Source organism: Aythya fuligula, chromosome 2, assembly GCF_009819795.1.
Source record: "Aythya fuligula isolate bAytFul2 chromosome 2, bAytFul2.pri, whole genome shotgun sequence".
Taxonomy (NCBI): domain Eukaryota; kingdom Metazoa; phylum Chordata; class Aves; order Anseriformes; family Anatidae; genus Aythya; species Aythya fuligula.
Genome location: NC_045560.1, coordinates 5,008,106 through 5,036,072, shown reverse-complemented (window position 1 = coordinate 5,036,072; position 27,967 = coordinate 5,008,106). Strand labels below are relative to the sequence as shown.

Here is a 27,967-nt window from a genome sequence, read left to right as displayed (position 1 = left end):
CTCAGCGCCGTGCCCGCCCTGCGCCGCCTCGTCCCCCTCTGGGCTCTGCCGGTACCGGCACCGGGCCGGGCACCGGGACCGGGATTGGGGCTGGGACGGGTTCAGGTACCGGGAAAGGTACCGGGAAAGGTACCGGCAGCCTCCCTCATGGACGGCCCGGCCGCCGAAGGGGTGCTGGCGCCGCTGCGGCAGGCGGTGCGGCATCAGGTAATGGGGGGTTTTTGAGGGGAATTTGGGGTTTTGGGGGAGATTTGTGGGGATTTGGGGGTTTGGGGTGTGTGGGGAGATATGGGGGGGGAATGGGGATTGAGGGGGAAAGGGGGGGACATGGGGATGTGGGGGGGAAATGGGGATTGGGGGGAAATGGGGGGTATTGGGGTTTTTGGGGGAAGTGGGGGAAAAAGGGGGTTTAGGGGGGTTACGGGGATGGAGGGGTGTAAGGGGGGTGTGGGGATTTAGAGGGGAATAGGGGGACACGGGGATATGGGGAGGGAGGGGATTTGGGGGGAACGCAGGGATTTGGGGGGGAATGGGGAGGCTGTGGGGGACACGGGGATTTAGGGGGGTTTAGGGGGGACACACGGGGATTTGGGGGTATAGGGGATATAGGGAGATATGGGGGAGGCTGGGGGGACGCACATGGGGGTGTGAGGGTATGGGGGCAACACGGGGGGGTGTGGGGATATGGTGGGATACAGGGATGAGGGAGGATATGGGGCATATAGGGATATGGCGGGGGATACAGGAGGGCAGGGAGGACACGTGGATATGGGGGGACACAGAGATATAGGGACACCCACACGGGTTGGGGATGGGACCTGACGTGCCCCTCACCTCCCTGAGGGGGGGGTCCCTGCTGTCCCAGGGGGTCCTGCTTAGGGTCAGGGCTGTCTGACAGCTGTGTACCCCCTCCTCCGTGGCCCCCTGGGTCCCTTCTGCCCCCCCCCCCCCCCCCCCAGCTGTGGGGTCCCCCTGTGCAGGAACCAAAGCATTTCCCCACAGCCTCATAGGGCTCTGCCTGCCCCCATCCCATAATTCAGGATTTGGGGTCACTGCAGCACCCTGCACACCTCCCCCCCGAGCCTACAGTGAGGGCTCCCGGTGGATCTGTCCCAAAACCCCTTCAGTTTTGGGGTCTCTGGGGGTTCCCCATGTGTCACCCACTGGATCCAGGTGGCAGCCTACGGGGACTTTCCTCCTTGTGTCTGGGGCCGGCCCCACCGTGCATTTAGGGCCCCCCACCATGCTTTTAGGGCCCCGTGGCTGGCTCTTGGTGCTTTCTCTATAAAGCAGCCTGCAGAGGTTTCCTCATCCTGCAGGGTCATGTGATGACTTCCCTGTAGAAATGACTTTGTGTTGGATTTTGGGGGGTAATTTACCTTTTTCAATAATTGTATATTTACCCGATACGGTAAGGAATAGTCATTTCTTTGCACGCTGGTTGTTGGATCATCCTTAAACATCTTAAAGGCGGCTGTGCCCGGTCAGCTGGGGCCGCACACCTTTCTCCTTCCATCTCCTTGGCACGTGAAGCTGTTATCTCGAGCGTCCTTCTTACCTGAGGAGGATTTGCTCATCCTCTGGTTTCGTAAGCGACCCTCGATCTCGGCCCCCGTGCTGCGTGCACCTGGGATTTCCCCGTACCTCCACGTGTGGGATCCCCACCGGGCTCCTTCAGGTGGCCGAATCCGTGGTCTTGTGCCCAGCTACGTGTGTGTCCCGTGGGCTGGTGGATTCGTGCGTGTTTCCCCATTAAATGAGTGGATTTACGGCCCTCTAATTACACCGGCGCTTCGGTGAGGTTTTATTATGAATCATTGCGCAGCCTAATGCCTTGGCAGGGGAGCTCCTTGTAAAGAAAATGATGATCCCCGGGACCAGCTGGTGGATTTATTGTAAAATCCTGCGTCGTGGACGCTGCCGTTTGCCCTGTTGGGTACCGGTGCCCCCGTTTTTTTTGTGCTGGTGGGCCCAGATCAGAAGCGTGGGGTGCCAGGGCAAGGTGTGTGGGTGAACACGTTGAGCTGGGGCCGGGGATATTTAACATAGAGCTCACAGCAATATCTCACCGAGGTGTTTGCACAAGAGCTCAGGGAGGAAGGATGATAAGCTGAGACATTACAGCATGGTCGACCCCGTCTGCCAGCCCCTGGAGAAGCAGAGAAGAGGCTTTAATTAAACCAGAGGGACTCTTAACCTCCGGAGAGGAAGGCGAGCTGCCCGTCTTCCTCCTGCAGCAGTGCCTGATGCAATAAGCTGCCGTGATCCAGGGGTGGATCCCTCTCTCTGCTTTACTGCTCCGTGGGACAAAGCTGCAGCGAAATTTGCCACATCGAGTGCTGCTGTGCACTCCTCCTCTGGGCTGGGCTCGGAGCTTTAATTAGATCGAGTCCTGTCAGCAAGCATAATTGCTTGCTTCGGTTGTGTGTGTGTGTTTTTTTTTTTTTTTCTTTCCCTTTCTTCTTGCCTACGTCTGAGGGCTCTTTCGCTTGGGGATCAGGACAAAGAGTTGCTGTGCGCTGCCTCTCGATGCTCAGCCGCGAGCAGGGTGACGGCTCTGAGTCAGCAGCAGCTGCCTTGCTGCCGCCTTGCTGCTTTTTCCACTGCCGACCCCCCCCTTAAGCTCAACAAAGGCAATTTGGACTTACTACTTTAAAAGAGAGAAAGGGGAAAAAAAAAAAAAAAGAAAAAAATCAGATCCCTCCCTCTGCCACGTTACCCAGGAGCGGCGGTGGAAGCCCGCAGTGAAACTCTCACGTTTTGGTGGGACCGGTTAACAGGAAGGAAACGTGCAGGTTGTGCCCCACGGGGCTGGGGAGCCCGGCACATCTCTTAGATTTCTCTTGTTTCCTCGTGTGTGCTTTCATGCACTCGTTTCTTCCGTTTATTAATAAAACCAGCCTTTGAACCCCCCAGTCTTTGAAAGAACCCTTTCTGATCTGACTGGTGTGGATTCTCTTCTCTTTGGGTTCCTGTAATATTCACGGCAGAAGCGGCGACTGTAGGAGAAGGCAGGTGTAGTGGAAATGTTGCAATCTCCTTTTTCTTTCTGTTTCATGGAGGAGTGTAAGGCACGAGAACAGTGCTCAACTCGGAGCATCCCATCCTTAGATCATCTTACTTGAGGTATCGATGTCTCTGTGCTTCTCCTCCTGGGGCTATTTCTTTGTGTCCTTCTCATAATTCAAGGTGCACCTTGGTTTTGGCTGGAGAAGAGTGGACAGAAAGGAAGGCTGAATTAAGGTGAATTAAAGGAAGGTTTTGCTGCTCTGAAATACTCAGGATTTTTTTTTACCCCATTCTTTTCCAAAGCTACTGGTTTTAACAGCAATAGTATTGACAGATAGTGCAGCGTCTTCCCTGCTTAGATGTTAAACTAAAAAGGTTGGTATTCCACGAGGCCTTCTACAAATTTGTGTACTTATTGGGCCATTTTGGCCAGATTTGGCAGAGGAAGTCTAAAGTTAAAATTTGGAAGACAAGTGAAGGGGGTTGAAAGAAGAAAAACCTTATAATGAGAGAGAGGGAGCACAAAGCCTATAGTAACCACCTGGGAATCCACTTGGTACATCCTTAAAGACAGAAAATCAGGGTGTGTGGAAGTCTGTTGTGAAATGATGAACGGCGAAGTGTATTTGCACACGAAGATGTAATAACAGATAAGGGATTTAATGTTTTGGGGTGGTGGGGGAGGTTGCATTAATTGTTCTCTAATGATGTCCAGTTTTGCTAACTCCCCAAGGCATTTCTCACTTGAACTGATTGACTTAAGCCTCTTGAGACCCATGAAGAGTTGGGAGACAGCACAATCTCCTCCTTTTGGGTTGCCAGAGGAGCTGAAAGAAGGAGGGTTGTCGGTGGTGGTATTTGAAGAGAGAATCCACATTTTCTGTTCTTTCTTCTTCTAGGGAGAGCTGGTAAGGAAGCTGAAGGAAGAGAAGGCTCCCCAGGTGGATATAGACAAAGCTGTAGCAGAGCTCAAAGCTCGGAAGAGGATCCTAGAAGCGAAGGTGAGTCTGGAAATTAAACCTGAGCTCTTCGGTTTTGCCTGAAAAGCCTCTCTCTCTGCTTAATGCTCTTTTACAGTATCTATGGATAGATAGAGTGTAGAGTGTTTGAATTCACTTCTGAAATAGTTTAAAAAGTGATCTTTCCAGCTAGCACCAGCAAACTCCTGAAATATGAAAACCCACAGGTCTAAAGCTTCACCTAAAGCTGCTTGGGTCTTGCTAAATTATATTTCGTTGCTTTGATGCAGCTTCTAAAAGAACGAATAAACAAGTACAGCACTGCATGGGGCTGACTCTCTGTGAGAGTGCAGGTATCCAAATTGAAACCCGCTGACCCTATTTGTTCTGAGTGATGTGGGGTGAACAATTAGTGCTCCCTGGGCCTGGCAATGTGGCTGGCTGCATGCATTTAACCCGAGCAAGGCAATATCATTTTTGCTTGGTATTCAGCCCAGAACCGTGCCTTGAAACCATTGCGTGAAACCTGTAAGCGTGGCTAGGCCTTCCTGCAACGAAGGGTTGTGGAGTGCCATCCCGGTTCTGCCACTCAGCCCTCGGAAACCTGACACAGAGCAGCGAGGAGGCGGATCAGGAATTTTGGGAGCCCTTTGAGCCCCACCTTTCCTTTGGGAGAGCGCCTGTGGGATGCCACGGAGCGGCGTGCGTGCCACTTACACAACACGTGTGGGCTGTGTCGCTGTCAGCACACGAATGACCTTGCACACACAGCAAGTTCCTTTGTCAGCACAGCACCCAAAGTGAAGTGCTTTCTCTTGACAGTGTTTCCAGCAATGCATCGTGGTCGCTTGCAATTTTTGCAGGAGGCAGCAGTGTGAATGTTTGGTAGCTTTAGCTGCTGGTGCAGTCGCCAAGTCCTGTGATTCCTGCTTAAAGAGAGCAGGGTGACTCTGAATTTGATGGCTTGAAAAGGACAGAGTAGTGTTTAAGTTCCTTGGCTTTATATTCTCAAACCGTATCTTTTGGAAGGTCAGTAGATGATTCTGTTCCTGTACAGGGTCTTGATGGCTACTACAGGCACTTCTCTACCTTCCATTTATGAATAGAGTTCGAAGCCAGATAGAAAGACTTTCTCTGACTTCTGCACCATTTTGTTCACCATTTTATTCACCATTCTCTCTGGGTTCTGTACCTGCTACAACTCTTCCTGCACTGCTGGCCATTTCTCCCCGCCAGTTCAAAACTGGACTTGTCCCTTTTGTTCTTCTGTCCATCTCTGGGCAAAAGCCACCCTTTCTGTTAAGAAATGCTGGCGACTGTGAAATGTGATTCCGCTCTTTAAGCAGAGTGTCCAATGGATTCTCTCGCCATGCTTTAAAAGTACTGCTGAGGTGTTTGCTCTCCTGTGTGCCCTGTCTGTCTTTCACTCACTTTCCTGCAAAATTACACCTGGGCTTATGCTGATGGCAGCAGCAGAGCTTCTGTGGTCTTAATAGATGGTGGCTGTTTGTATGCGTCTCTAGGGGCTTTAAAAAAAAAAAAAAAAGGTCATACTGTATATATATATAAAGCAGAATACTGTTCAAAATGATGGTGCTAGAGGATCCAAATTCATTTAGTGAACTCCTTGGCTTAATTCTGTTCTAATTGTCAAATTGTCTGTGTTGAAGAAAATCGTTCAATTCTGTTGACTTCTCTGTTGGAGTTGGTTGCAAAAATCCAAATCAGGTAAATTGTTCCTAGGCTATTGATTTAGGGTCATAAACAGTTGTTCTCTCTGAATTACTTTTGTCAGAGATATACCAATGATAAAATAATGTTTTTCTGTGTTAAAACACTCTGTCCTTCTTGAGACAAGCCAGTAGACATTTATATGTAATTGCTCTGCCTAAATGTAGGATTTCAGTTAAAATAGTGTATCTGCTGCAAAACATTTTTGTAGAATTCAGTTGGGGCATTTAGACACTCTGTAACTATAAAATTTGTGTGCTTGTATTTGTAAAAGTCTACATTTTAAAAGTATTCTTTGTGCAAATGGCTAAACACACACCTCTGGCAAAGCACGAGATTGATGCTGTTTATATTTTTTGCAGCAAAAATTCTTTCATGTGCGGAACATTTTAATAAAAGCTTCATCCACACCGCAAGTTATATGCTTGTAGTTTAAGCTAGTCATTTTAGGCTCTCTTTATAGTCAGGAGAGAGAAATAGGTTGGGAGAATTGCTTTGGAAATTGCCATTTTTCTCCATAGATTGTAAAGAGAGCTGAAGGTGGCTAGCTCAGGCTTAGTTATTTGAAAGTCAGGGCAGATGAGCCCACCTCAAGTGTCTAAAACGCCACGTTCAGACAATCATGTTCATCTCAGAGTCCACTTCTCTTTGGAAAATGAGCGTGTTGGCAGGATACTTTCGCTTCAAAATGGTCTTTACAGACTTCTGACTCCTAATGGTGAGCGGAGAGGATTTGTCCTGTCAGAAACTGCAGCTTTTTAACCACTTTTGGTTTGCTTCAATTACAGGAGCTGGCCTTGCAGCCCAAAGATGACATCGTGGACAGAGTTAAAATGGAAGACACCCTGAAAAGGAGGTTTTTCTACGATCAAGCCTTCTCTATTTATGGAGGTACAGATTTAAAGAAATTTAAATTCTAATCCCTTCAGGCTAATGTTCTGGTCTTTCTAGCTATCTGAAATGCTGTTCTCTTGGGATGTTATCTTAATGCAACTTGAAAGATCTTTTTTTTTTGCCTTTAAACTTTCTCCTGCTTGAGTCTGTTAGCCTTTCCAAAAGGTTTCCTTTCCCTAAAGTCTTGGAGGAGAGCCTCATAGTTTCTCTTTTGGTTTCTGAGTGCAAATGAGTGGATGTTACGCTGCAGGATTTGAGCATTACACAGTTGAAGGCAGTTGCTTTGCAGAGGAGTAGGGTGTTTGGAGTTTAAGGGGGGTGAACAGCTTACTTCCTCACAACCATTTTTTGAGCTTTTTTTGGCAAGATAATGCTTAAAACTAACTTGAACTTTAGAACCTGTTACCTTAATGAACTTTATCAATGAACTTTATTGGGCAGGTGAACAAATGTGGCTGTTAAACCTCTTCAGAGAGCTGTTTTGAGGCAGCTCAAGGTCAGCGCAGTGCCTGTATGGTTACTGCTCTTTTATTTTAAGGCAAATAAATACTCGGGGTTGTTTATTAGCTTTCTTTGTTTCATTTTTTGCCTAAACTGGTGATTGGCACACATCTTATTGTTGAAACAGCGTATTGTTTTGGAACATGCGTTACCACCTCATTTGTGTTCAGTTTGCCCCCAACAAAACAGTCCACAAGATATAATCCGTTGGTGAAGGGAGTTTGGCTTTTACAGCTATCAATGTATCAGCTTCACCTTCTGCCACTACCTGATGCCCCAGTGCACCCCACAACTGAACTGTACTTGATAGGGTAGGGTACTGTCTCTCTAGATGCTTTGCAGCATTTACTTTCAGACTTTGTTGTGGGTCTTCATGCAAAAAGCACCCCACAGAGAGCCCACAGTCCTTATTCTGCTTAGCACAGAGCAGTTCATACTCAGAAAATGACCTCAGACTCAAATGAACCCATGGGGACGCTGAGAAAGGAGGCATTTTCCTCCAAACAATGCAGCTTCATACCATCTTGCTCCTACAACGCTTTTTTCCTTTCTCTCCTTGCAGGTGTCAGTGGGCTATATGACTTCGGGCCTGTTGGATGTGCTTTGAAGAACAACATCATCCAGGCATGGAGACAGCACTTTATACAGGAGGAGCAAATCCTGGAGATTGACTGCACCATGCTCACGCCGGAGCCAGTTTTGAAGTAAATACAGATATTTCTTTTTACAGCATGGCATTTCTGGTCATAGCTGCTTTTTACAGGCTTTTGTAAAAGTGACTATGGGGATCTTGAGACTGGGTCACCCAATTTCATCCCCCTGCTCTAGTGCAAAATAATGAGGTATCAGTGCACAGGTCAGTGAGAGAAGGTGTTGTTCCATAAACCTGGGAGAGCAGTGGGACATATGCCTGAGAGCCTAATGTCTTAATGTCTCTTAGCAGTCCCCTTAGGTAAGAAATTGCCGCTATCCTTTTTTCTAACAGGTCAAGAAGATGAGAAAAAGGATGACGTGCCCGTTCTAAAACGGGGACGGCTGGGCCATGGCTTAGAACAGCAGTTTGGATGCTGGACCATCCTTCCCTTCTCTGCAGGGGGATGGCAAAAGGCAGTGTGTTAACAGAGCTCTGAATAGAAATGGTGCTTCTGTAGCCCTCTTTGTATCCAACGCCCAGGTGGAGGGACTGCCTTCAAGGGCGAGAGTGTAGTTCAGGCTCTGGACCCTTTCGCCTCCACATTTCTGCTAAGACTGCCAGCAGGTTTGCTAAAAATCTCAGGAGCTTTTGGAATGAGTCAGAGCTGAGGCAACAGCATTACAGTTTGTGGGTCACAGTATGAGCGTCAGGAGCTGTCATGGGTCACTGGTGTAAAATAGTGGAAATCTGTTTACCTGAACTGCTGAGGACCCCTCACAACTGCCTGTTTCTTGCTTGCTTCAATCACAATGTGTTTTCTAAAGGTAGCTAAGTGTCATCTCACTTACCCACTTTAAGATTTAGCTGTATTGGTACTTTCTCACAGGTCAAATCAGCTGTAGGATGGTACTGCTTAATGGAGATCTGTAACCTGAAGCAAAAGTGAACCTGCAGCTTGGGCACGTGGTGTGAAGGACTTCTCTTTGGTGATGGTCCCTGCAGTGGGCTTGCACCATCCATACCCAGTGCTGTCCAGTGGCAGCTTTCACATTCCTTTTTTATTTGTTGTCTGTTCTAGGACTTCTGGCCACGTAGACAAGTTTGCTGACTTCATGGTGAAAGATGTGAAAAATGGGGAGTGTTTTCGTGCTGATCATCTCTTAAAAGGTTGGTTTTCAGTTAAAGGCAGGTGTGTTTGGGGATTTCTTGCAGTGATTTAACGTGGGAAAATAATATCTTTTTTGGGGAGGGCCAGTTGGTGTATCCAGTCACTCACAGTTGTGTTTATAGTGCATTATTCATAACCTGTTTGCCCATACCAGAGATTCCCTAAGTTCTCAGTCCCACAAAAATGTTGTGCTAGTGTTTTTAAACGAGTTATGGGATCTCTACCAAAAACGTAGCTGGGGCCCTTTTTACAAAATGCTGCATCTTCAGGCCATAAAACATTGCTGTGTTGTCTAAGCTGAGGATTCCCATATAAAAAGGTTCTTATTCTGTGCCATGTTCCAGACATTTCTTGTGTTTCAGTTGCTTTTTGTTTAGAACTGGGAAATGATTTAATGAAGATATAACGGGACAGAGCATGCTTTCCCTATACAAGTGTCCATTACAGGGCTGCTGCTGACCTTTGTATAGCCTATAACTCAGCCAGCTTTTGGGACTGCTAAATAGACTTTAGGCATTTCTTAGGTTTGCAAAGTCCTCACTTTTTTTTTTTTTTCCTGGTTATTGATTTAAATTTGTTTAAAGAAGAAAAAGAAATTACATGAAGGAATCTTAAAAGTAAAAAACTTCTTGTAAAACATTTTCGCGTACAGCTCTGTTGCGAAAGGAAGGATTTTTCTGCTGTAGGTTTAAATGGGTTGTGCTGCTTAGATTTCTAGACCTTTTCTTGGAAGTTACGTGTGTAGAACAGTCTATATCAGCCTTAAACTGTTTTTGTAGTACTCAGTTTGAATCTTCTTTTTGGTGGGGGAAGAACAAACACAGAAGCAGACCATCCAGCCTCTGCCCGCTTTGCACACAGAACGGGCCCACAAACAAGAGTGTCCCTGCTCTCTTCTGCAGCCCATCATTGGAGAACAGCCACCTGCTGTTAGTGCCACTAAAAAGGCAAATTCCTTTTCCAAAATGGCAATGGGAAGTCTTGCCCTCGCTGTTTGCCTTTGTGTCTCATGGAGGATGTTGTGCTTTAACATGGAATGTGGCCTAACCCTACTGTACCAAGTCAGTACGTGCTTCTGAGTGTATTTGGATAAAATTAGCCTTGCTGGCTTGGGATCAGACGTTACTTTTAATTTTCAGTCTTCGTGGAAGGAAAATAAAGGAGAAAGGGGTTACAAAACCATTGCTTGGGTTTACAGGAATCAGGATCAGGAATAAACTAGAGCAGGACCTCTTGTTTTCCCTGTTGCATGTTGGTACAGCAAATTGGTGCAGCTTTTGTGCTGCAAATCAGCATTGCCCTGGTGATGTGAGTGGAATTAACCTGATGGAGACCAGCAGGACAGCTGGTGGGCATACACTTATGGTCATGCTGGAGGATCCTCCTCTACTGTCTACCTTTAGATCGGGGTTGGTGTTAGGTTTGCGATATAAACTCAATGTGTACTTTTCTTGCTCACAGCTCATCTGCAGAAGCTTATGTCTGACAAGAAGTGCACAGCAGAGAAAAAGGCAGAAATGGAAAATGTTATCACACAGGTAGGTGGCTGCGTGAGGAGGTGACTGCTTTAGGGATGCCTGTGCCATAGGGGAAATGCAGTACACAGTAGCAGTTTTCTCTCTGCCTCTCGAAGTGTGTACCTCAGAGATATGTGTTCCTAAATACTGGGAACTTGCTGCCTAATCACATCTTCCTTCTGCACTGGAGAGTTACTGCTGGTGTCTCTTGAACACAGAATTGTTAGGCTGAAGCTCTGTCCTTGGAGCTAGTCTGCTGTGTTGCACTCTACTCTCTGTAGAAAGCTTGTTTCTTTTGAATCCCCCTTTTACCTTTGTTGAAGCCTCAATGCAGGAGTGTGATGCAAAGAAACAGATACAGATGGGAAGTTTTGGCAGGCTTTTCCTGAACCACCTCAGCACTGAATTGATATGGTTCAAGACTTTGAAGCACTTGTGATCTGTTCCTCTGTGTCCAATACCCTGCATTAATTTTCTTCTGTTTACTGTGAAAATAGCTGGGGCTCCAGGCTGGTGTTCTGAGCAGCTGTACAAGCATTTGCCTCTAGATTTTTATTTTTTTTTTTAAAAAAGTTTGTTTTTGATGTTTGTTCTCATGACATGTTCTCATGACTTCTAGGATAACTGCTTCCAGAGCCATGCATAACAGAGTGGATGTTTCCTTCCAGAAGCAGCCACTTTTTCTCTCCAGTGCATTGCATCACTGAGCAGCTGTTATTAGCTTTGTCACACTGCAGCTCTGAACCTTCACTATCCTTTAAAGGAATCCTTCTATTAATTTTTTATCCTGTCTTGAGGCTTCTCTGATACATGAAGATTTGTGGCAGAGTTAGAAACAGCTCATTTGATTATTAGCTTGAGTGTTAAATCATGATTATAATGTGCACTATAGGTCCCTTATGATACTTACATTATAGAAACTACATTTAAATGTGCATATGCAAATGGTAGTGCTTACGTGCTCAGAATAAGGCTAGAATTTGCTGCTCTTGTGTAGTTAAATTACAGTTCTTGTGCTCCTACTGTTTGTTTCTTGTCCTTCAGTGAAAAGTAGGGTTCTGGAAGGGGCTGACATTATGTCACAAGTGAAAGCATCTATCCAAGCTGCTTTTAGAGCAAATGAAAATTCTTTTACCAAGAAGCCCTGTGCTGCAGATTTGCTCTATTTGACTAAAATGCAGAGCAGCTCTAAAAGGGAGTATCAAATGCATGGCTTGAATATGGTGTTTCTTGCAGCAGGAGGAAGAGAAGTGAATGCAGACAAAGCACTGCAGATATTTTAGCTTTCTTTTCCCTCACTGCTGTATTTTTTTTTTTTCTTCTTGACACACTGCTCCCCATGTTTTAGCTGAAACTGCAGACGAAGCCACCAGTGGGTGTTGATGTAGTCCTGATGACTTTTCTTCTGCTTTACACCCACTCTTACCCTTAATGCTTGCAATTCTGTGTAGACTTTTATGGAATGGCTGAGTTGGGGGACCGACATTACTAAAATGAGTTTGCTGCTTCCTGAGATACACTTCTGTCGTTGTTTCAAACAACAACTTAGCTTGCATAAAAAAATTAGGCTAAAAAGGAATATTTTGGGCTGGTGCTTCAGAGCTGTGGATCAGGCTCAGTAAAAGATGAAGAGGATGTAATTCATTCCAGTTAGCTTGTCTGCTAATTAAAATATTTCTCCTTTGTTTTGATATTAGTTGGACAACTATGGCCAGCAAGAGCTTGCAGATCTCTTTGTGAACTACAACGTGAAGTCTCCTATCACTGGGAATGACCTTTCCCCTCCTGTTTCTTTCAATCTGATGTTCAAGACCTCCATTGGGCCTGGAGGAAACATGCCTGGGTCAGTACCAATCACATTCTGCTCCCCCTTCTTCCTAGTTCACTTAGGATTAACGTTAACACGAGGAACATGGAGCTGTTGCAGTCTTAAAAACACTTGAAGCTGCCCGACTGTGCGGATCACAGCTGTACCTTGCTGGCTGGCGTTGTGCTTTCCAGGAAACCAGTTAACTGACGGTTGTGGACCCAAAGTTACCTGGTGCCTGTAGAGAAACTGTTTGTACGTTTCTCAGGATGAAGTTACTTAGTGGGGTGAGGTAACTTCAGCGACAAGGTGTTAGTAGTTTTTGTGGGAGTGTAGAGGCTTTTTTCTTCAGTTGGGATCTCTAAAAGTAAAACTGAACCCCCTCTTCAGAAGCAGAGATTTGATACTCGTGATACTCCTTGTGATAGAAGATCAAGGGTAGGTGTCGTGTGCTTCCCAGTGCAGTACGTGGAATGGTTTGTGTAGGCGTTACTGCCCTCGTACTGTCAGATCACTGTAGGGACACTGAAACCACGGTTTGTGTCATAGCAGAGCTGCAGTCATAGTTTCCCTTCAAAATCCACGTTTGGAAGCAGCCTGGCTCTGCCCAGACCCACGTAGGGCAGGCAAGGAGAAAACACTCCCTCTGACCTCTGTGATGCTGTGACTTTGTAACTGGTTAATACATTGTACTTCATAAAAATACCCTTTCCATCCTTACATCTCAAAAGCAGCCAAGTCATCCAGTTTGTTTTTAGGAGTACCTGTGAGGTTCTGTACTTGGGCCACAGCTGATGTTTGATTGTCTCCCCTCAGCTTGCTGCTTCAGTGTTTTGTGTCTGTAATTAAAAGACTCAAGACAAAAAAAGTTCCTTTAAGTTCTGTAGTAACTGTGTTTTTCTTTTCTCACTGCTTTCCCCACCAATTTTTGATGGTCATTTTTTTTTTCCCTCCTCTCTCCCCTCTGCCCCATCTCCTTTCAGCTACCTGAGGCCAGAAACTGCACAGGGAATATTCCTCAACTTCAAACGTCTTCTGGAGTTTAACCAAGGCAAACTCCCTTTTGCTGCAGCCCAGATTGGAAACTCCTTCAGAAATGAGATCTCGCCCCGCTCTGGCCTTATCAGAGTGAGGTACTGCAAATTTCCTCTTTCAGCAGGGGGTGTCCTGGCACAGGTGGCACCTCCCATTTGTTCTGGTGTTGATACAAAGATTTGTTATTTCACTTCCGTGCTTTATCCCAGCGTGCTCCTGATAAGGTGCCCAGTCAGTCACAGGGTTCACGGGCAAAGAACTTATTTAGTTAAGGTTTTAACTAATGATTTCTCACCAGCCAGGCTTGGAGAGAAGTAGGATCTGTGAAATAGGTGCTCTATTAGAAACACCTCGATTAAATTCAGTTCTGCTAGCAAAATTTGGCTTCCATCATGAACTAAACAAATCATTAAAGGTAGCTGTGTTTTCTACAAGGTGTGCAACTTTGTTTAATTACATCATACTGTTTACTTTAAAGCTAAAATCTGGAATCAAAATGCAATTGACCTTGCAGCAGTGTTTCCTTGTTTCAGTTCTGCAGCTTATTACAGAGAGGAAGTGAGGAGATAACCTGACTCAAGACCTGTGTTTGTGTCCCAGCATCAGTCAAGCCGGAAAGCTCAGGGTTATTACTGAGAATTATTTTCAAAGCTTTCTATCTCAGGGTGAAAGTGATTACTGCACTTCTTTCAGGGTAATCGCTGTATCTTAACTGAATTATTCTGAACAGATGCCTCTGTCTTGATTTGGAACGAGGACTCCCATGCAGTCAGCGTGGTTGTGCTGTACAAACAGGCAGTGTGTATTGCAAACTTGGTAACTGATTAATACAGTGCCTTAAATGTCGCTGAGTGGCAGTGCCATCATTAGCACTAAGGGAACTGTTTGGAAATTTCTCAGTCCTCCTGTTCTCTCACGCATCTGGAAATGAGCAACTTTTGTTATGGAAATACATTTCCAGTCAAAAATAAATTACACGCTTGTGGCACATTTACAGGAGACTGTGTTATTATGCTATCATAGCAAATTATATCCTGATGCCTGTGATTTAAAGTTAGTGATTACGCAGAGGTGTTCTAAAAGGTTCTGGATAACAAGATAATTCAATGTAAACTGATTTCAAGCAAGAAGGCTAAACCAATGCATGAGCATAGATGTATTAGAAACAAGCTCCTCAAACAGGATGTACACCATTGCTGAATGTGGTGGTATAATTATTTTCAAGAAATTATCCTCTCACCCGACTGTTTTAGGTATCTCTGCTACGAGTTAAGACTGCTGAATAAGTCAGTGGATTATTCCTCACTGACTCCACAGGAAACCTGTACTTCTAACATGGGCATTGTGATAGTCTGGAAAAACTACAAAAATTTTGGAGAATTTCCAGCAGTGGTATTCTCTGCATTGATTCAAGGTGGTGATAAACATGGCCTGGATATCTCTCAAGGAGTTTATGGGGAGTTGCGTTAGGAATTTGAAGATGAAAATAAAGCCAGCGTCAAGTCTGGTTCATGTGTTAGTCTGTCCATTGTCTTGGCTCTGGTTTGCTTATGTTTTTAAATGCTGACTTAATTGTGAGAGGCAAAAGCACAATCGTTTATTAGAGGGGTTGTGGCTGATGCACAGAATATTGAGTTTAAGTAGTTGTTGATGTCTCCATTAGGGAATTCACCATGGCAGAAATTGAGCACTTTGTGGATCCCAGTGAGAAAAGTCATCCCAAATTTGAGAACGTGGCAGATCTGAACATCCTCCTGTATTCTTCCAAGGCCCAGGTCAGCGGGCAGTCCGCCCATATAATGCGGCTGGGAGATGCTGTCCAACAGGTAATGTTCCTCGTGTGAGCACACAGAGCTTGCTCTTTTGAATGCTCTTCTGGAGGCTAAATTACAGACTGTTTTGTGGTGTCAGCTGGGGTTTGCTCCCTGATTTAAGACTCAGTCCTCTCAAGTGCATCAGTGTGACCATGATCTAAGCGTGGCCCTTGTTATCACAGAGTGATCTGGGTTGGAAGGGCCCTTAAAGCCCATCCTGTTCCAGTACCTTGCCATGGGCAGGGACACTTCCCACTAGATGAGGTTGCTCAAAGCCCCATCCAGCCTGGCCCTAACCACTTCCAGGCAAAGGTTATCAGAGATAAAAGGCTGCAGGTAGTACTGGGATAGTGGTAGGTATCACTTGGCTGATAAAAGAGTAGTATGGAGTACTAATATCTGCCAAAAGCTGTTTGTGGAGGTGTGATAAATCACGCTTTCCCTTCCCTGCGTATTAATTTCTATGTGTTTTTTCTTCCTGCTTTCTCTCCTTCCAGGGTGTGATCAATAACTCCGTTCTTGGTTACTTCATCGGCAGAATCTACCTCTTCCTCACAAAGGTCGGCGTTTCCCCAGACAAGCTGCGCTTCCGACAGCATATGGAGAATGAGATGGCTCATTACGCCTGTGACTGCTGGGACGCGGAGTCCAAAACATCCTATGTAAGTGGCGAAGTGGAAAGGCAAATGTCCCTGTCACATCTGCTGTTAGTGCAGGCGGAGGCTCCGATGTGCTGCTTGCTTTTTAAAGCTAGGGCTGATGAGCCTGATGTTTCTTTTCGTGCCTGTGTTGGTCTGTACACACTGTGGAGGAATTATTCTGAATCAAGGACGGCTTCAGGGGAGAGGTCAGCTCCCTACAAAGTCTCTGAACTGTTTGAGCTCCTTTGCTGGAGTCTGAAGGCACCTGTGGACTTTGTGCAGGTTGAATTTCATCTGGAATGAAAGGAAAACAAATTTGCCAAAACTGTAACCCCCCAGCAACTTATTTCAGTGGAGGCGTTATTCCAGGACAGATTCTCTCCTGCTAGAAAGCTTTCTCGTCCTTTCCCACTTCCAAGCTGTGAGAATTCAGGCCTGCCAGCTCAGGCAGCTGGTGCTGAGAGAAAAATTTCCTAAGACTATTTATCTCCCAGTTGAGTCACCGAGAGCTCTTCAGTTCAGGCCTTGTTGGAAGCTTTCTTTTTCTCTTATCTTCTTGGCTGGAGTTTGGAGAATTGTAGTGTGTGTTTTTTTTTTTTTTTTTTTTTTTAGGTGAATCAGCAGTAAGTAGCTAGGGGCCAGACTTACCTCATTTTAGATTCTTTTGCTGAGCTTTCAGGCTTTTCAGTGTCAGCCAAAGTGTATCACTTGAAATGATTGTCTTCCAAAATACTTCTTTTGAAACTTAGTAAGTAGACTATCAATTTTGAGTAGGGGAAGTTATTCCTGTCTTCAAGAGTACAGAATCTATTTTCCTGACTTGAATCAGGAAAAAAGAAGATACTTCACTATACATTAAGGAAAAAAAAATGAAATAAGTGTTCTTCCCAGCCTTTCCAAAGAGTTTAGGATATGTGCAGACTCCTGAAAATACCTAGAGAACTCTGTGATCTAATCCAGTAAAGGGTTGAAAGATAGAAGGGATTCTGTGAAGGTCTATAGGGTTAGCCTGTGATATTGCAGGGACTCTGATGTGAGTAGACCCCATCTGTGGTCTCTGTCAGGATAGCCAAACTGGGATCATGCAGCACACAGGTGTCCACAAAGGGCATGGGTCAAGGCATCAGATAGTTAAGGCAGCTTTATTTGTGGGCAGGAAGAACCTCCTGCAAACTAGGGGTGAAGAGGTTGGTGGTTGAAATGAGTGTTTTTTTTTTTTGTTTTGTTTTTTTGTCTTGGGTTGTTTCCCTCTATTCCCTTCTTTTAAGGAGCTGAGACAGGCTTCTCACTCAAGCGATGCTTCATTAGAACCAGTTAGAGAAGTAGCAGCTAAAATTATACTAAAATTAAGATGAGGAGAAAAAAAATGCAGCAGCTTGGATGAGTGATTTGTCGTCATATAGGAAAGCCCTGTAGGAACAAGTGAAGGATTGGCTTCCTCAGAATATAGATAACTGCCATGTATTTCCAGCTTCTCTTCCCAGCCAGCTGCTTGGGAGCCAGCCTAAAACAGGCTGGACATACGTGGGCCACACCATGTAAGTAAGATCAGTGAACTTCGTGAGCCTTGTCCTGGATTAGTACAGCACTCACAGAGCAGTAGGTCTAACAGCCCAGCCCTGAGGTGAGGGCAGCAATCCCAGGAACAGAACAAAACCTCCTTGTGAGCTAGATGCAGATTTTGTTCTGTCACTCAACCATGACCAAAAATATTTATACTGAATTCCAGTACTCAGCAGTAAGTTAACTCCTCTGGGTAGCTTTAAATCCATTCGTATAAAATCGTCATGTTTTGTGTTACCTGAGAAATACCTGTAGTACCCTGTTGGTTATTGGTGTAGTAATTCCCCAGGGTGTTCTGGAACAGCGTGGTTTTCTGAGCATATTCACAGGTGTTCACATACTTTTCCTGACACCCTGCAAACTGGAAAACCACAAAACAGGTTCAGGATTCCTGTCTGTCTGTGCTGATTGTAATTTAGAGAACCCAGCTGGTGGTTGCATTTGCTGCATACGTTGGGAGACTTCATCAATTCTGCATCCATGAATGGCGTTTTCAGATTTCTGCTTGCCATCCATGCTGACGTGTTGAGAGAAGCACTTCCCTTACATGTTATTTGTGTCTTAGTAGCTCATAAACCAGAGTTTTTTGGCCGTTCTGATGTGGCTGGCTGCTTGCTGTCTATTCCATGCTTGCAGAGTGGTAAAACTTTGGAGGCGTGATGTCTTCGTGTAGTACGGGAGTGATAGGACTGTATGCTCTGGCCCCAGCCCCAAGCTGTTGGCACAGTGCTGTGTTCTGCCAAGTCATGTGGAAAACCTGGCCCTGAGCACAGACGCTGGTTAGATAGCTGATCGTTTCCTCTGGAAACAAATGGAGTCATTCAAACGAAGGAGCAAACCGGTGAGCGAGGGCTGCTTATTGTGATAGAGCTAATTATGTAGAAAAAACAGTCATGGAAGCAGGGGGGGGCTTAAGAGCAAGCAAACATAATTTTGACGGTTAAGTGGACAAAAAAGTGTGTTGGTGAAAGCTTCTGCTTCTGTTTTTTCAGGGCTGGATCGAGATCGTTGGCTGTGCTGATCGTTCCTGCTATGACCTCTCCTGCCATGCCCGTGCCACCAAAGTTCCTCTTGTAGCTGAGAAGCTTCTCAAAGAACCTATATCCTTTCAGAATAAACCAGAATCTCTTGAAAAGTCATTCAACCGTGAGATGTCTTGGAGATCTGTGCAGCTCTTTTTCAATTTACATCTGCAAATTTTATCAGGGAACAGATTTAGCAGTTAAGATCAGCATGGCTTTGGGAAGTAACCTGCAAGGAATTGAGCATGGGGGTGATTTTACTCCTGTGGGCAAAGGCAATTTACTGTCTTGGCTTTTATTTTTTTTTCTATCTTAATCTGGGCTCTGTTTTGGCTGTGGAGCGTGGTTTAATTATGAATTTGAAGTTACTCTATTGGGTAACTCCACGTCATTCCTTGATTCTGCTGCTAGTTATACTTTAAAAAGTTGTATTCTTTAAAAATCTGTGACCTGCCTTTCAATGCTTTTTTTCCCCCCTTTCCTCTCTTGGAGGGAAGTTTCTTAACCCAGTAGTGTGCTCTTTGTGGTGTGTAGCAGCTAGCTTTGACGCAGCAGAAGCACCAGACCCTGCTTTCTGTGATCTCAGACTCCTTAACTGCACCGTACAAAACAGTCAACATCGTTCAGTTCGAGGCAAATAAGGGAGCCATTGGCAAAGCTTATAAGAAGGATGCAAAGGTGGTGCTGGAGTTCCTATCCATGTGTGATGAGTGTTACATCACCGAGAGGGAGCAGCTGCTGAATGACAAAGGGTGAGCTGGCTGCTGTGTGGGGTGCCCTTCTCTGACACATCCCATGTGGGTTCCCAAAGTGCTGTGGGATTAATGTGAGCTGCCTGAAAGCACCTTCCTTGTGGGAACCGGCTGGGTGGATCACCTGAAATGCTTTAGTGCTGTCTCTTCCACCAAATCATCGCTGGTCATCCGTCAACATATCTCAGTATGCACACAACCTTGTAGCATGGCATTTAAATGTTTGTTTGTTTGCATGGGAACGAGCTTCTGGCTTCAGTGGGATTGTCCCATAAAAGAGACACACCTCAGAGAAACGGGAGATGTTTGCCACCTTCCCTACTCTGGTTTCAGAATTGACTGGGACTAGCAGATAGTTTTATAGTTAAGCTTAAAATTAAACAGTTGTGAGAGTGATGGAACTCTAAAGATTTGGTTAAATAAGAGCCAGGGCTCTGGTATGTGTGTTCTCCAGTGTTTAGTGACATGCTTTAGCACATCTTACGGTCTGTCATTGGGGCACCAACTTGTATCTATTTCCTCAACCTGCATACCTGTTTTCCTAAAACATGCAGAAATAAGAAACGTAAGAAAACTCAACAGTTGTCAAATTTGGCTGAAGCAGGGCAACAGCTGTGTATGTCATGGGAAGGCGAATGGTGCAGTAATAAAAATAAACTTAATTTGAAATAAACTTAAATTGAAAAGGTGCAAGGTGTGGGAACAATGAATATATTCTAGAATGGTAGCGCTTTTTCAACTTTGTTTAAACAGTTTTTAACGTTCTTTCCCTGATCTAAGAAAAAATAACCACTAACAACAAAAACCACACACAAACGAACAATAGAAACCCAAATCAGTAATGCTCAAAATGAGGAGAGAAACTATTGCAGGATATGGTGACTGTAGACAGAAAGTGAACCCGGGTGATCCAGAGTCCCGCTGAAATGATTCAATGATTTAAAATTATTAAATCATTAAATCATTAATGATTTAAAATTATTAAAAATAAGTAAAAATGATTTAATTGGTGCCGTAGGTTTGAATGGGTAGGGGGCTGCAAGTTGTGACTGTTTAAGTTCAGCATCCCACTGTGGCTGCTCTCAGGGTGAAGCCTTTGTAAGCTCCAGCCCGTTTGGCATTGGGTCCAAACACAAGTGATTAGCACACGCTTTTCCTAAACACATTTTCATTACAGTAATCCTAATGCTTCAGCGAGGCGGGTGGCATAGCTCAGTACAGCCCAGGTTGTCCTCAGCAAGTCATGTGTGCCAGTGGCAAGTCAAGTAAAGGAGCAACAGAAAAATTAGAGGACTGTAATATCAAAAGCTTTGGAAATACGCAAAAAAAAAACCATAAAACTGTGTGTTGCCATATTTATCCTCCCCATTGCTTGGTGTCTGTGAAGATGTAGGGTACCTTTGGACTACTCATTTTGAATGAGAAGTCCATTCCTCTGCAGCAAGTGCCTGTTTCTTGTGCTTTTTTTTTTTCTTTTTGGTTTTTATGCTTTGTTGTGAGATTCTTCCATTTCCTAATTGAGTTTGCCTCAGGCTGTTAACCACAACTAAGTTTGCTGTGATTATGAGAATGGTTGCTTTTAATTTATAAGTAGTAATTTTATTATTAACATAAATTTCTTTTAATGGCTACACCACGTTTCTTTGAGCTCTGGGATTTAGTCTCTGGGACCGTACCTCTTCTTAAAGTCAACCAACTGATATAATCAAGGAAATAAAACCTGTTTATTTATTGGTGTAGCCTTTAAATGCCTTTTTTTTTTTTTTTTTTTTCCTTTGCAGGGAATTCACTGTTGAAACCGAAGGGAAAACTTTTACATTAACAAAGGACATGGTTACTGTGAAGAGATTTCAGAAAACATTACACGGTGAGCTTTTATTTTTGTTTGGCCACCCAAGATAAGAGGCAGTGCAGGATACGCTTTGAACGTGGACTTCATGAGTTCCATTTTCCTGTTAGCATTGTACTGCAGCACGGGAAAAAAGTCAAATGTTACTTTCTTGGAAGTTTGAAAGCTTTTTGAACAGCAGTGGGGCTGCTCAGTAACCTGTGTAATAGGCTTGGGGCTGCTTATTGTGTTCCTGCTGCGTCTTCTGGGGTTTGTAAGGCGGCGTTGAGAACCAGCTGCTGTAGGAAACTGCTGCAGGGGGAACTGGGGAGGGTACACCAGCTTCGGGAGTTCCTCAGAGACATCTTGAGGTCCTCACCTAAGGTTATTTGAGAAGTCTTTGACAGAGCTGGAGCCTGAGGTGGATTTTCCCCCAGCTCATAATGTAACTACTGGATCGTCTTGCCCTGGGCTGGGAGCACGGTGTGTGCTCCTAGGAAGGAGTACAGCAGCTCACAGCGTGTGCAGACTGTATTTGTTGCAGCTGCTGAGCCACTGAGACATCCAGGTGTCTTTTAGCCTGCAAAGGCTGGTGCTGTGCCAAGCTTTGCCTCATCATAACTTCAAAGAGTTGTAACTGTTAGTGACTGTGGTACTGCTAGGGCCCAGCACGTAGAACTGCAGTGGCTGATTTTACTTCAAATTTCAACATTTTGGCAGTTTGGCAGCTGTCTGCAGCAGGAGGCAAAGCTTATGCTTTCCCTGTCTCTTAGCTGTTTGCATCCAGAGATCTGTGACTCTGATTTAGAGCTGCAAAGTGAGGTGGAACAGACATTACAGGAGAAACAGCAGATGTGGGCTCGGCCTGCTGCTCTGACAGAGCTGGTGCTCACCTGTTTCACTGCTTTGCTCTCCATTTTTCTGTATACTTTTTTTTTTTTTTTTGACTGACCAGTGTTTGGAAACTGGTTAGTCAGTACACAAACCAAACGAGATCACCCTTTTGGAAGGTGAAGTCCCACTCGGGATTAGGTGCTTAATTGAGGAGGGTCGGTTCTGTAGGCACACGGAGTGTGCAGAGCTGCAGAGTTGGATTCCACCCTTGATTTTTCTAAAGCAGCCAGTGCCTGTAGTCATTGTTTCTTCTCCAGTTGCTACATCTGAGCTTTCTCTAAAAAGCTGACCTGTCTGAGCAGTGCAGCTGATCACTGAGCTCCTTTCATGCTCAGAAGGGAGAAGGAGGAAGAAGCTTCTTGACAGATGTGTGGCGAGGACAGGGAAGAATGACAGGTATATAATAAAGTACAGCACATCACATCTGAGAACTTTTTGCAAACACTAAGTAGTTAATCCTCGTTCTCCCCTCCCTCCCTGTGACATGTTGTAGAGGAGGAGAACAGGGAGCAGAACAGCATTGAAGCAGGCAGCTGAACGAGGCAGGAACACAAAGGAATTTGAGTCAGATCTGAAGCTCTGTGCTTCTCTTCTCAGGCTGCTGGTTCCTGAAGCTGTGCTGGAACAGTAAACTGAAGTGGACCAGAGCTTAAGCTTTACCCTGCCATCATCCAGGCTGTTTAATTGTTAGCATGGCCTTGGGCACAGTTCTGGTCCATGCCACAGAGTAATCTGGACATAATTTGTGGCCTGGCATTGGGCGAGGACTGTTTGGGGAAGGCCTTGCTGTCATGAAGTGGAAGAGGTTTTATCTGCATGGATGTGAGCTGTGCTGTTTGCTCTCAGGGCCAGGGGAGGGGCCCTGACTTGTTATTTACAGCCTAAATACATTCTGGACGTGGATTAAGTCCAAATTTTTTCGTTCAGGTATGTGTATTTAGAGCAGGAATGTTTAACCTTTTATTTTCATGTGCTTAGCTATGTATAATCAGAACTTCTGAGCAGAAAGGCAGCTGCAGTAAACACTTCTTTTGTGTAAATTCTTTCATGATGATGTGCGTTCTGTTGTATTTCAGTGGAAGAAATCATCCCAAATGTAATCGAGCCCTCATTTGGTATTGGGAGGATCATGTACACGGTGTTTGAGCACACGTTCCGCATTCGGGAAGGAGACGAGCAGAGAACGGTGAGCTTTCCTGCTGCTGGGCCTCAGCTTAACGCCAGCTGCAGGCATTTGCCTTCCCCTAACATCCTAAAATAAGGCTGCATAATGCACAGAGGAGATGAGGAAAACCCAAGTGGGCTGTTGAGTTGCTGTTTTTGCCAGTGTACGTGTCATACGCATGCACCAAGAGCATTTTGGGGCTGTGTGTGTGAGGCTCTCACTGTATTACTGGCAAGGGGGTGAGGAATTCTTCGTTCTTGATTCATGCTTGGTTGGCGCTGTCCCATCATTTAGAGAAAGGCACCTCCTCAGTGTTTTTATTTCCCCTCTCTTTGCTGCTTTTCCTGGAATCGTGCTTCTGTGCAGCAAGAGGGACAGCAGACTTGTTCCCTCAGCCCTCCCTGAAACGCAGCCTTCTGTAAGTCTGGATTCAGGAGCTCAGAGTGAGGCCTCAGCTGACTCTGAATCACAAACTGCTCATGAGATCTAGGATATTGGACTGTACCTTCTCTCCTTTCCAGTACCTCTTTACTTTCTATGGAGCCTGGGCTGCTTTATGTCTAGTTACAGTCCACAAGACCTGCAAGGGACAGGAAATACGTTTTTCCCCCTTTGGGCACCTTTTCTTGTTTGCTTCTGAGGGTATCTGTGGAGGGTGCTGGGTGTCTTTGAGCTGCTTTTATTCCTTGCGTATGCAAAGCCCCTGTGGGAATTAAACAGGGAGAGAGATGATTGGAAAAACTCCTTCCCCTTAGACTGTACATAAGATTAAATATCCTGGAAAAACTCTTCTACCTTTCATTTTCCTGTAATTCAAATGGGGATCTCTTTCTTAGGGAGAGCTCTTGTAGACCTCTGGTTGGAGGTAAGAGTTGGATGTCAGGAAGGAAGAGGGGTTGGACCACAGCTGGAGGAACTCAATCTTTCTCCAGGTGTGTGAGGTGTTTCTGCTGGAACCCTGAAACAGTTTACAGGAGAACATCTGCTCCCCTGGAACAGTCACCCTGCCTCTAGCCTCAGTCAGAGTTTATTTTTACCTCCTAAGAATCTGGTCTAACGGTTAAACTCGTATTTATTTGTGCTTTTTCTATTTTTTCCTCAGTTCTTCAGCTTCCCAGCTGTTGTAGCACCATTCAAGTGCTCTGTTCTTCCTCTAAGCCAGAATCAGGAATTCATGCCGTTTGTCAAGGAATTATGTAAGTGAAAACAGCACTGGGGGACCAATGGTGATGTGCACTGGGAAGAGAGGCTTCTTCCTCAGTAGCAGAGGGGAAAAAATAGCTTTGGGATCATGTGGCTCTCACAGGTGCAAAGGCAGAGTTGATGAACTAAAATGGTTGGGATCAGTTAGCACTGGGTGTCTGCTAGACTTCACAGTCCAGCCTCAAGAAGTGAACTCCCTGCCCTTCCATGTGTTGGTTTACACTGTAAAAAACATTTCTTTTTTTCTTATGGTGTCAAAAAGGAACCTTTCCCACTGTCTGGGCAAAGCCTTCAGAAACAGCGCTTCGTGTATTAGTTTTTTGACCCAAATTGCTTCCTTGGCTCTGGTCGGCCAGCTAATTTTTGAAATCAATCCTCGATCTGCTGTGCACTCTATCACAATTGCCACTCGTATCATCTAAAAGTGAGTCCCTGAAGGACAGGAGCACAGGCTGCCTGTCAGGGCCTTTTGCTGTCTGCATCAGGCTCTGCCTGGGACCTGGTCTCCTCGTGCCAAGCATGTGTGTAAGGCTGGGATGTTCCGGAGCTAAAGCAAAGCTGTGGGACTGTGATGACAAGCTGAAGTCAGTGACTTTTCTGTTTGTGTTGCCCTTTGGGTGAGGGCTGGGTGATGCTGTGTGAGTAGTAATGTACTTGTGGGATGGGTTTGAGTTCGTAGTATTGACGGGAAGTGGAACATTGAATCTCCAGTCAAAATAAAAATGAGAATCTGTGACGCTGCTTGAGATCAGGACACGTGGTGCCTCGCTCCAGGCAGTGCTGTGAAGATGTGGGAAGCCTCTTCTAGGAACACGATGCCTGCTGAGTATGTAACGAGTCCTGGTCATCTCCCCTTCTCCGCTTTTTGCAGCTGAAGCACTCACCAGGAACGGCATCTCTCACAAGGTGGACGATTCCTCCGGGTCCATCGGCCGGCGCTACGCCAGGACTGACGAGGTTGGCGTGGCTTTTGGGATCACGATCGACTTCGACACCGTCAACCGGACGCCTCACACGGCCACCCTGAGAGACCGGGACTCGATGCGCCAGATCCGAGCCGAGGTAAGGGCAGGTGGTTTGGTTTTGCTGCTGACTGAGCCAGGTCTGTTCCGTGTGGGACAGGGGAGAGCTTTAGCTGCTGTATCTGATCCCCCAAGATTTCTGTGGGAGCTGTCTCCAACTCTGGGAGGCAATTTTAGCTGTTCTGAGAAATCCCCGGGGAAGGAATAGTGGTCAAAAAGACGCAGGCCCTGCTGCTAACGTCAGGAGAGGCGTTTGTTTCCCTGGGATGTGGAGGTGGTGTTCTTACATGAAAGCCGTGCTTCAGGCTGATTGCGTTGCTCTTTAGAGTGCCTCTCTCTGAGCAGGGGCTGCTGAGTAAATGTGTTTACTTGTTTTCTTGAGGGCAGGGCTTCTCTGAATCTACAGGCACCAGAGCAGGAGAATCATGGCTGCTGCAGTCTGTCTGACAGGGCACAACAGGAGCACAGTTCCTCAAAGCTTGCCTCCTACCAGTGTTGCCTGTGAAAGCTGGTGAAGCATCGCCCTAAAGTCATGCCTGCCTTAAGCACGCTCTGCTAGGACAGACTGGAATAGGGAATCCCTATAGCGGCATCGTTACCTTGGAGCAAAACCTGCTCAGAGCTGTGGGCGTGCAGCCTTGGTGCCTCTTTTGTGCCTTTCCCTCCTTGGCTCCCACCAGAAGCTCAGTTTGGCTCCTCTAGGAGCAGGAGGTAGCTCTGATCTGCCAGGCCGAGCAGTTCTAGCTCTGCACAGCACAAAAGCACCTGGAGTGCTCGGGGCTACTGAGCTGGATGTGGGTTCAGTTCGGTGTAACAGGCAGGGCCAGCTCCTCGGGGCACCCATCTGTCTCTGTTTCACCTGGACAACCTCTCACTGCCATGTAGCAGAGATGAGATTTGTCATCCCCCATTTTCTGCAAATCTTCTGGTTTCTCTAGCTGATCCTTCCCGCTGTGACTCTACTGTGAGGAGCAAAGAAAAGGCAACTGACAGCTCCTATTGTTCTGGGCTTACAGTAAATAGGGCCTGGCTAAGTCTCGGCTTACAGCATCTTTTGGATGTGTGCATTGTTTTCTTTCCCTTCCAAAACCATAACCTAATATTATGAGGGATGAACCTTGCCGTGGCCCACCACAGTGACAGTTTCACTTCCCTCGTGGGTCACCCTTAGTAGCTAAGCTGCAATGGCACAGGCTTGAGACTTAAGAGGTTTTATTAGCTATTGTTTTTTCTCCCCAAAAATAATCACCCAGGAAGATAATAGTCTTGCTCTCAATCTGTTGCTGTTGTAAAAATTACCCGTTTTCCTCAATTATCCAGCAAATTGAAACTGGTAGCTTCGTGTTTCATATGTCTTTGTGATTTTGTCTGCAGATCTCTGAACTTCCTGCTGTCATCCGTGACCTGGCGAACGGTTATCTGACTTGGGCTGACGTGGAGGCAAAGTACCCACAATTTGAGGGACAAGAGACTGGCAAAAAGGACACAATAGAGGAATAAATAAAAGGAACTGAAATAAAATCCAATCACTTCTCCAGTTTTTACTGTTCATGTTAATATGAAATAAACTTATCGTGTATTATTCGAAGCTGCATTGTTTGTGCACACAGGGACTATTTGTTTTGTTTTTTGTTTTTTTTTTTTTTCCTCAACTGCTGCCTGAATTTAACTTTAAAAGCTGAAATAACTGCAGTCCAAGCTAAAGGTGTTATTAATAAAAACGCCGTTATATATACCTGGTTCTCCGTGTTAAAGCAGCCTTGTACTTTCTCCAGATTTTTTTTTTTAAATGCTGGTTATGGCTGTGCGTGTTACACATTTATCGTGGCCCCTCAAGAAGGTATGGATGACACCTATTATAGATTCTAATCACCTTGGATGCTCGTGTGAGGTGGTACAGGCTGCCTGGCCTCATTTGTAAGGGGATGATCAATGTGTCAGTCCTCTTCCAGTGCTCCAAGCAGCTCCTGGAAGAGACGAGTTCAGCACTTGCTTTTGGCTGTGGGTGTTTAATGATAATTCTGCAGAATTCAGAGCATTTGCCTGCAGGTGAGCAGAGAGGGGGTAGAAAAGCCAGTTCTTGTTCTCGCTTGGCATGGTTGAATTGCTTGGCTAAGGGAGCGAGCAGCTAGGAGTGTGGAGAGCAGGAATGGGGGCAGGGTCTCTGCTTTTCCATTAAATGTCTTCTGGCAGCAAGGATGGAGACTGCCCTGAGCAGGTGAGAAAAGAACCCAGGTACATCTTGATTTCTAGGGGTGCTGGATGTGAACTCAAACCTATCTGCTGTGTGCCTTACCCCAGCTGGAGAGGGGAATGGCACCCTTGTGTTTGGGGAGCACTAAATCCTGTGTGAGCCAGACCAGGTAAGAGACCTAACACCTACTGGTGTTTGTCTCATCCCACTAATGAGGAGAGGCAAGGTCAGCTCATCTTCCACATAATTTCTTCTCAGCCTGTTCAGATGTCCTCTAGCCCGCATGGAGGGCTTTGGTCCTGTTCTTGTAGGGTTTTCCATCCCTGGACTAGAAACTTCTTCCAGGGTTTTCCATCCCTGCTAGAAACCAACCTGACAAAGCAGTTGGGACTGGGGTTGGTGCTGCTGGAGAGGACAAATCCCACTCAGCCGCCTGCCTGTCTGCTCCTGTCACTGCATCTGAACCAGTCACCCTGCGGAGACACTCAGCACAGCTTCCAAGCTGCCTGTCTTTGGCCAAAAAATGCAAAGCAAATCTTTCAAGATGTGACTTCTACAAAAAGATGCAAATTCTACAACCTGAGTATGGCTCAAAGTTGTCAGATTTTTCTTGG

The 27,967-nt window shown here is 45.7% G+C and overlaps 1 protein-coding gene across 1 annotated transcript; it reads left to right on the top strand.

The window, feature by feature from the left end:
* Positions 1 to 26,900, top strand: GARS1 (glycyl-tRNA synthetase 1). The gene is made up of 17 exons (XM_032182416.1): positions 1 to 207; positions 3,909 to 4,010; positions 6,488 to 6,590; positions 7,657 to 7,798; positions 8,807 to 8,895; positions 10,358 to 10,434; positions 12,111 to 12,256; positions 13,204 to 13,353; positions 14,919 to 15,081; positions 15,567 to 15,731; positions 18,266 to 18,373; positions 18,902 to 19,047; positions 20,829 to 20,914; positions 22,846 to 22,955; positions 24,037 to 24,130; positions 25,009 to 25,199; positions 26,534 to 26,900. The coding sequence occupies exons 1-17, from the start codon at positions 148 to 150 to the stop codon at positions 26,657 to 26,659; spliced, it is 2,058 nt and encodes a 685-aa protein (XP_032038307.1). The 5' UTR covers positions 1 to 147; the 3' UTR covers positions 26,660 to 26,900.
* The last annotated feature ends 1,067 nt before the right edge of the window (positions 26,901 to 27,967 follow it).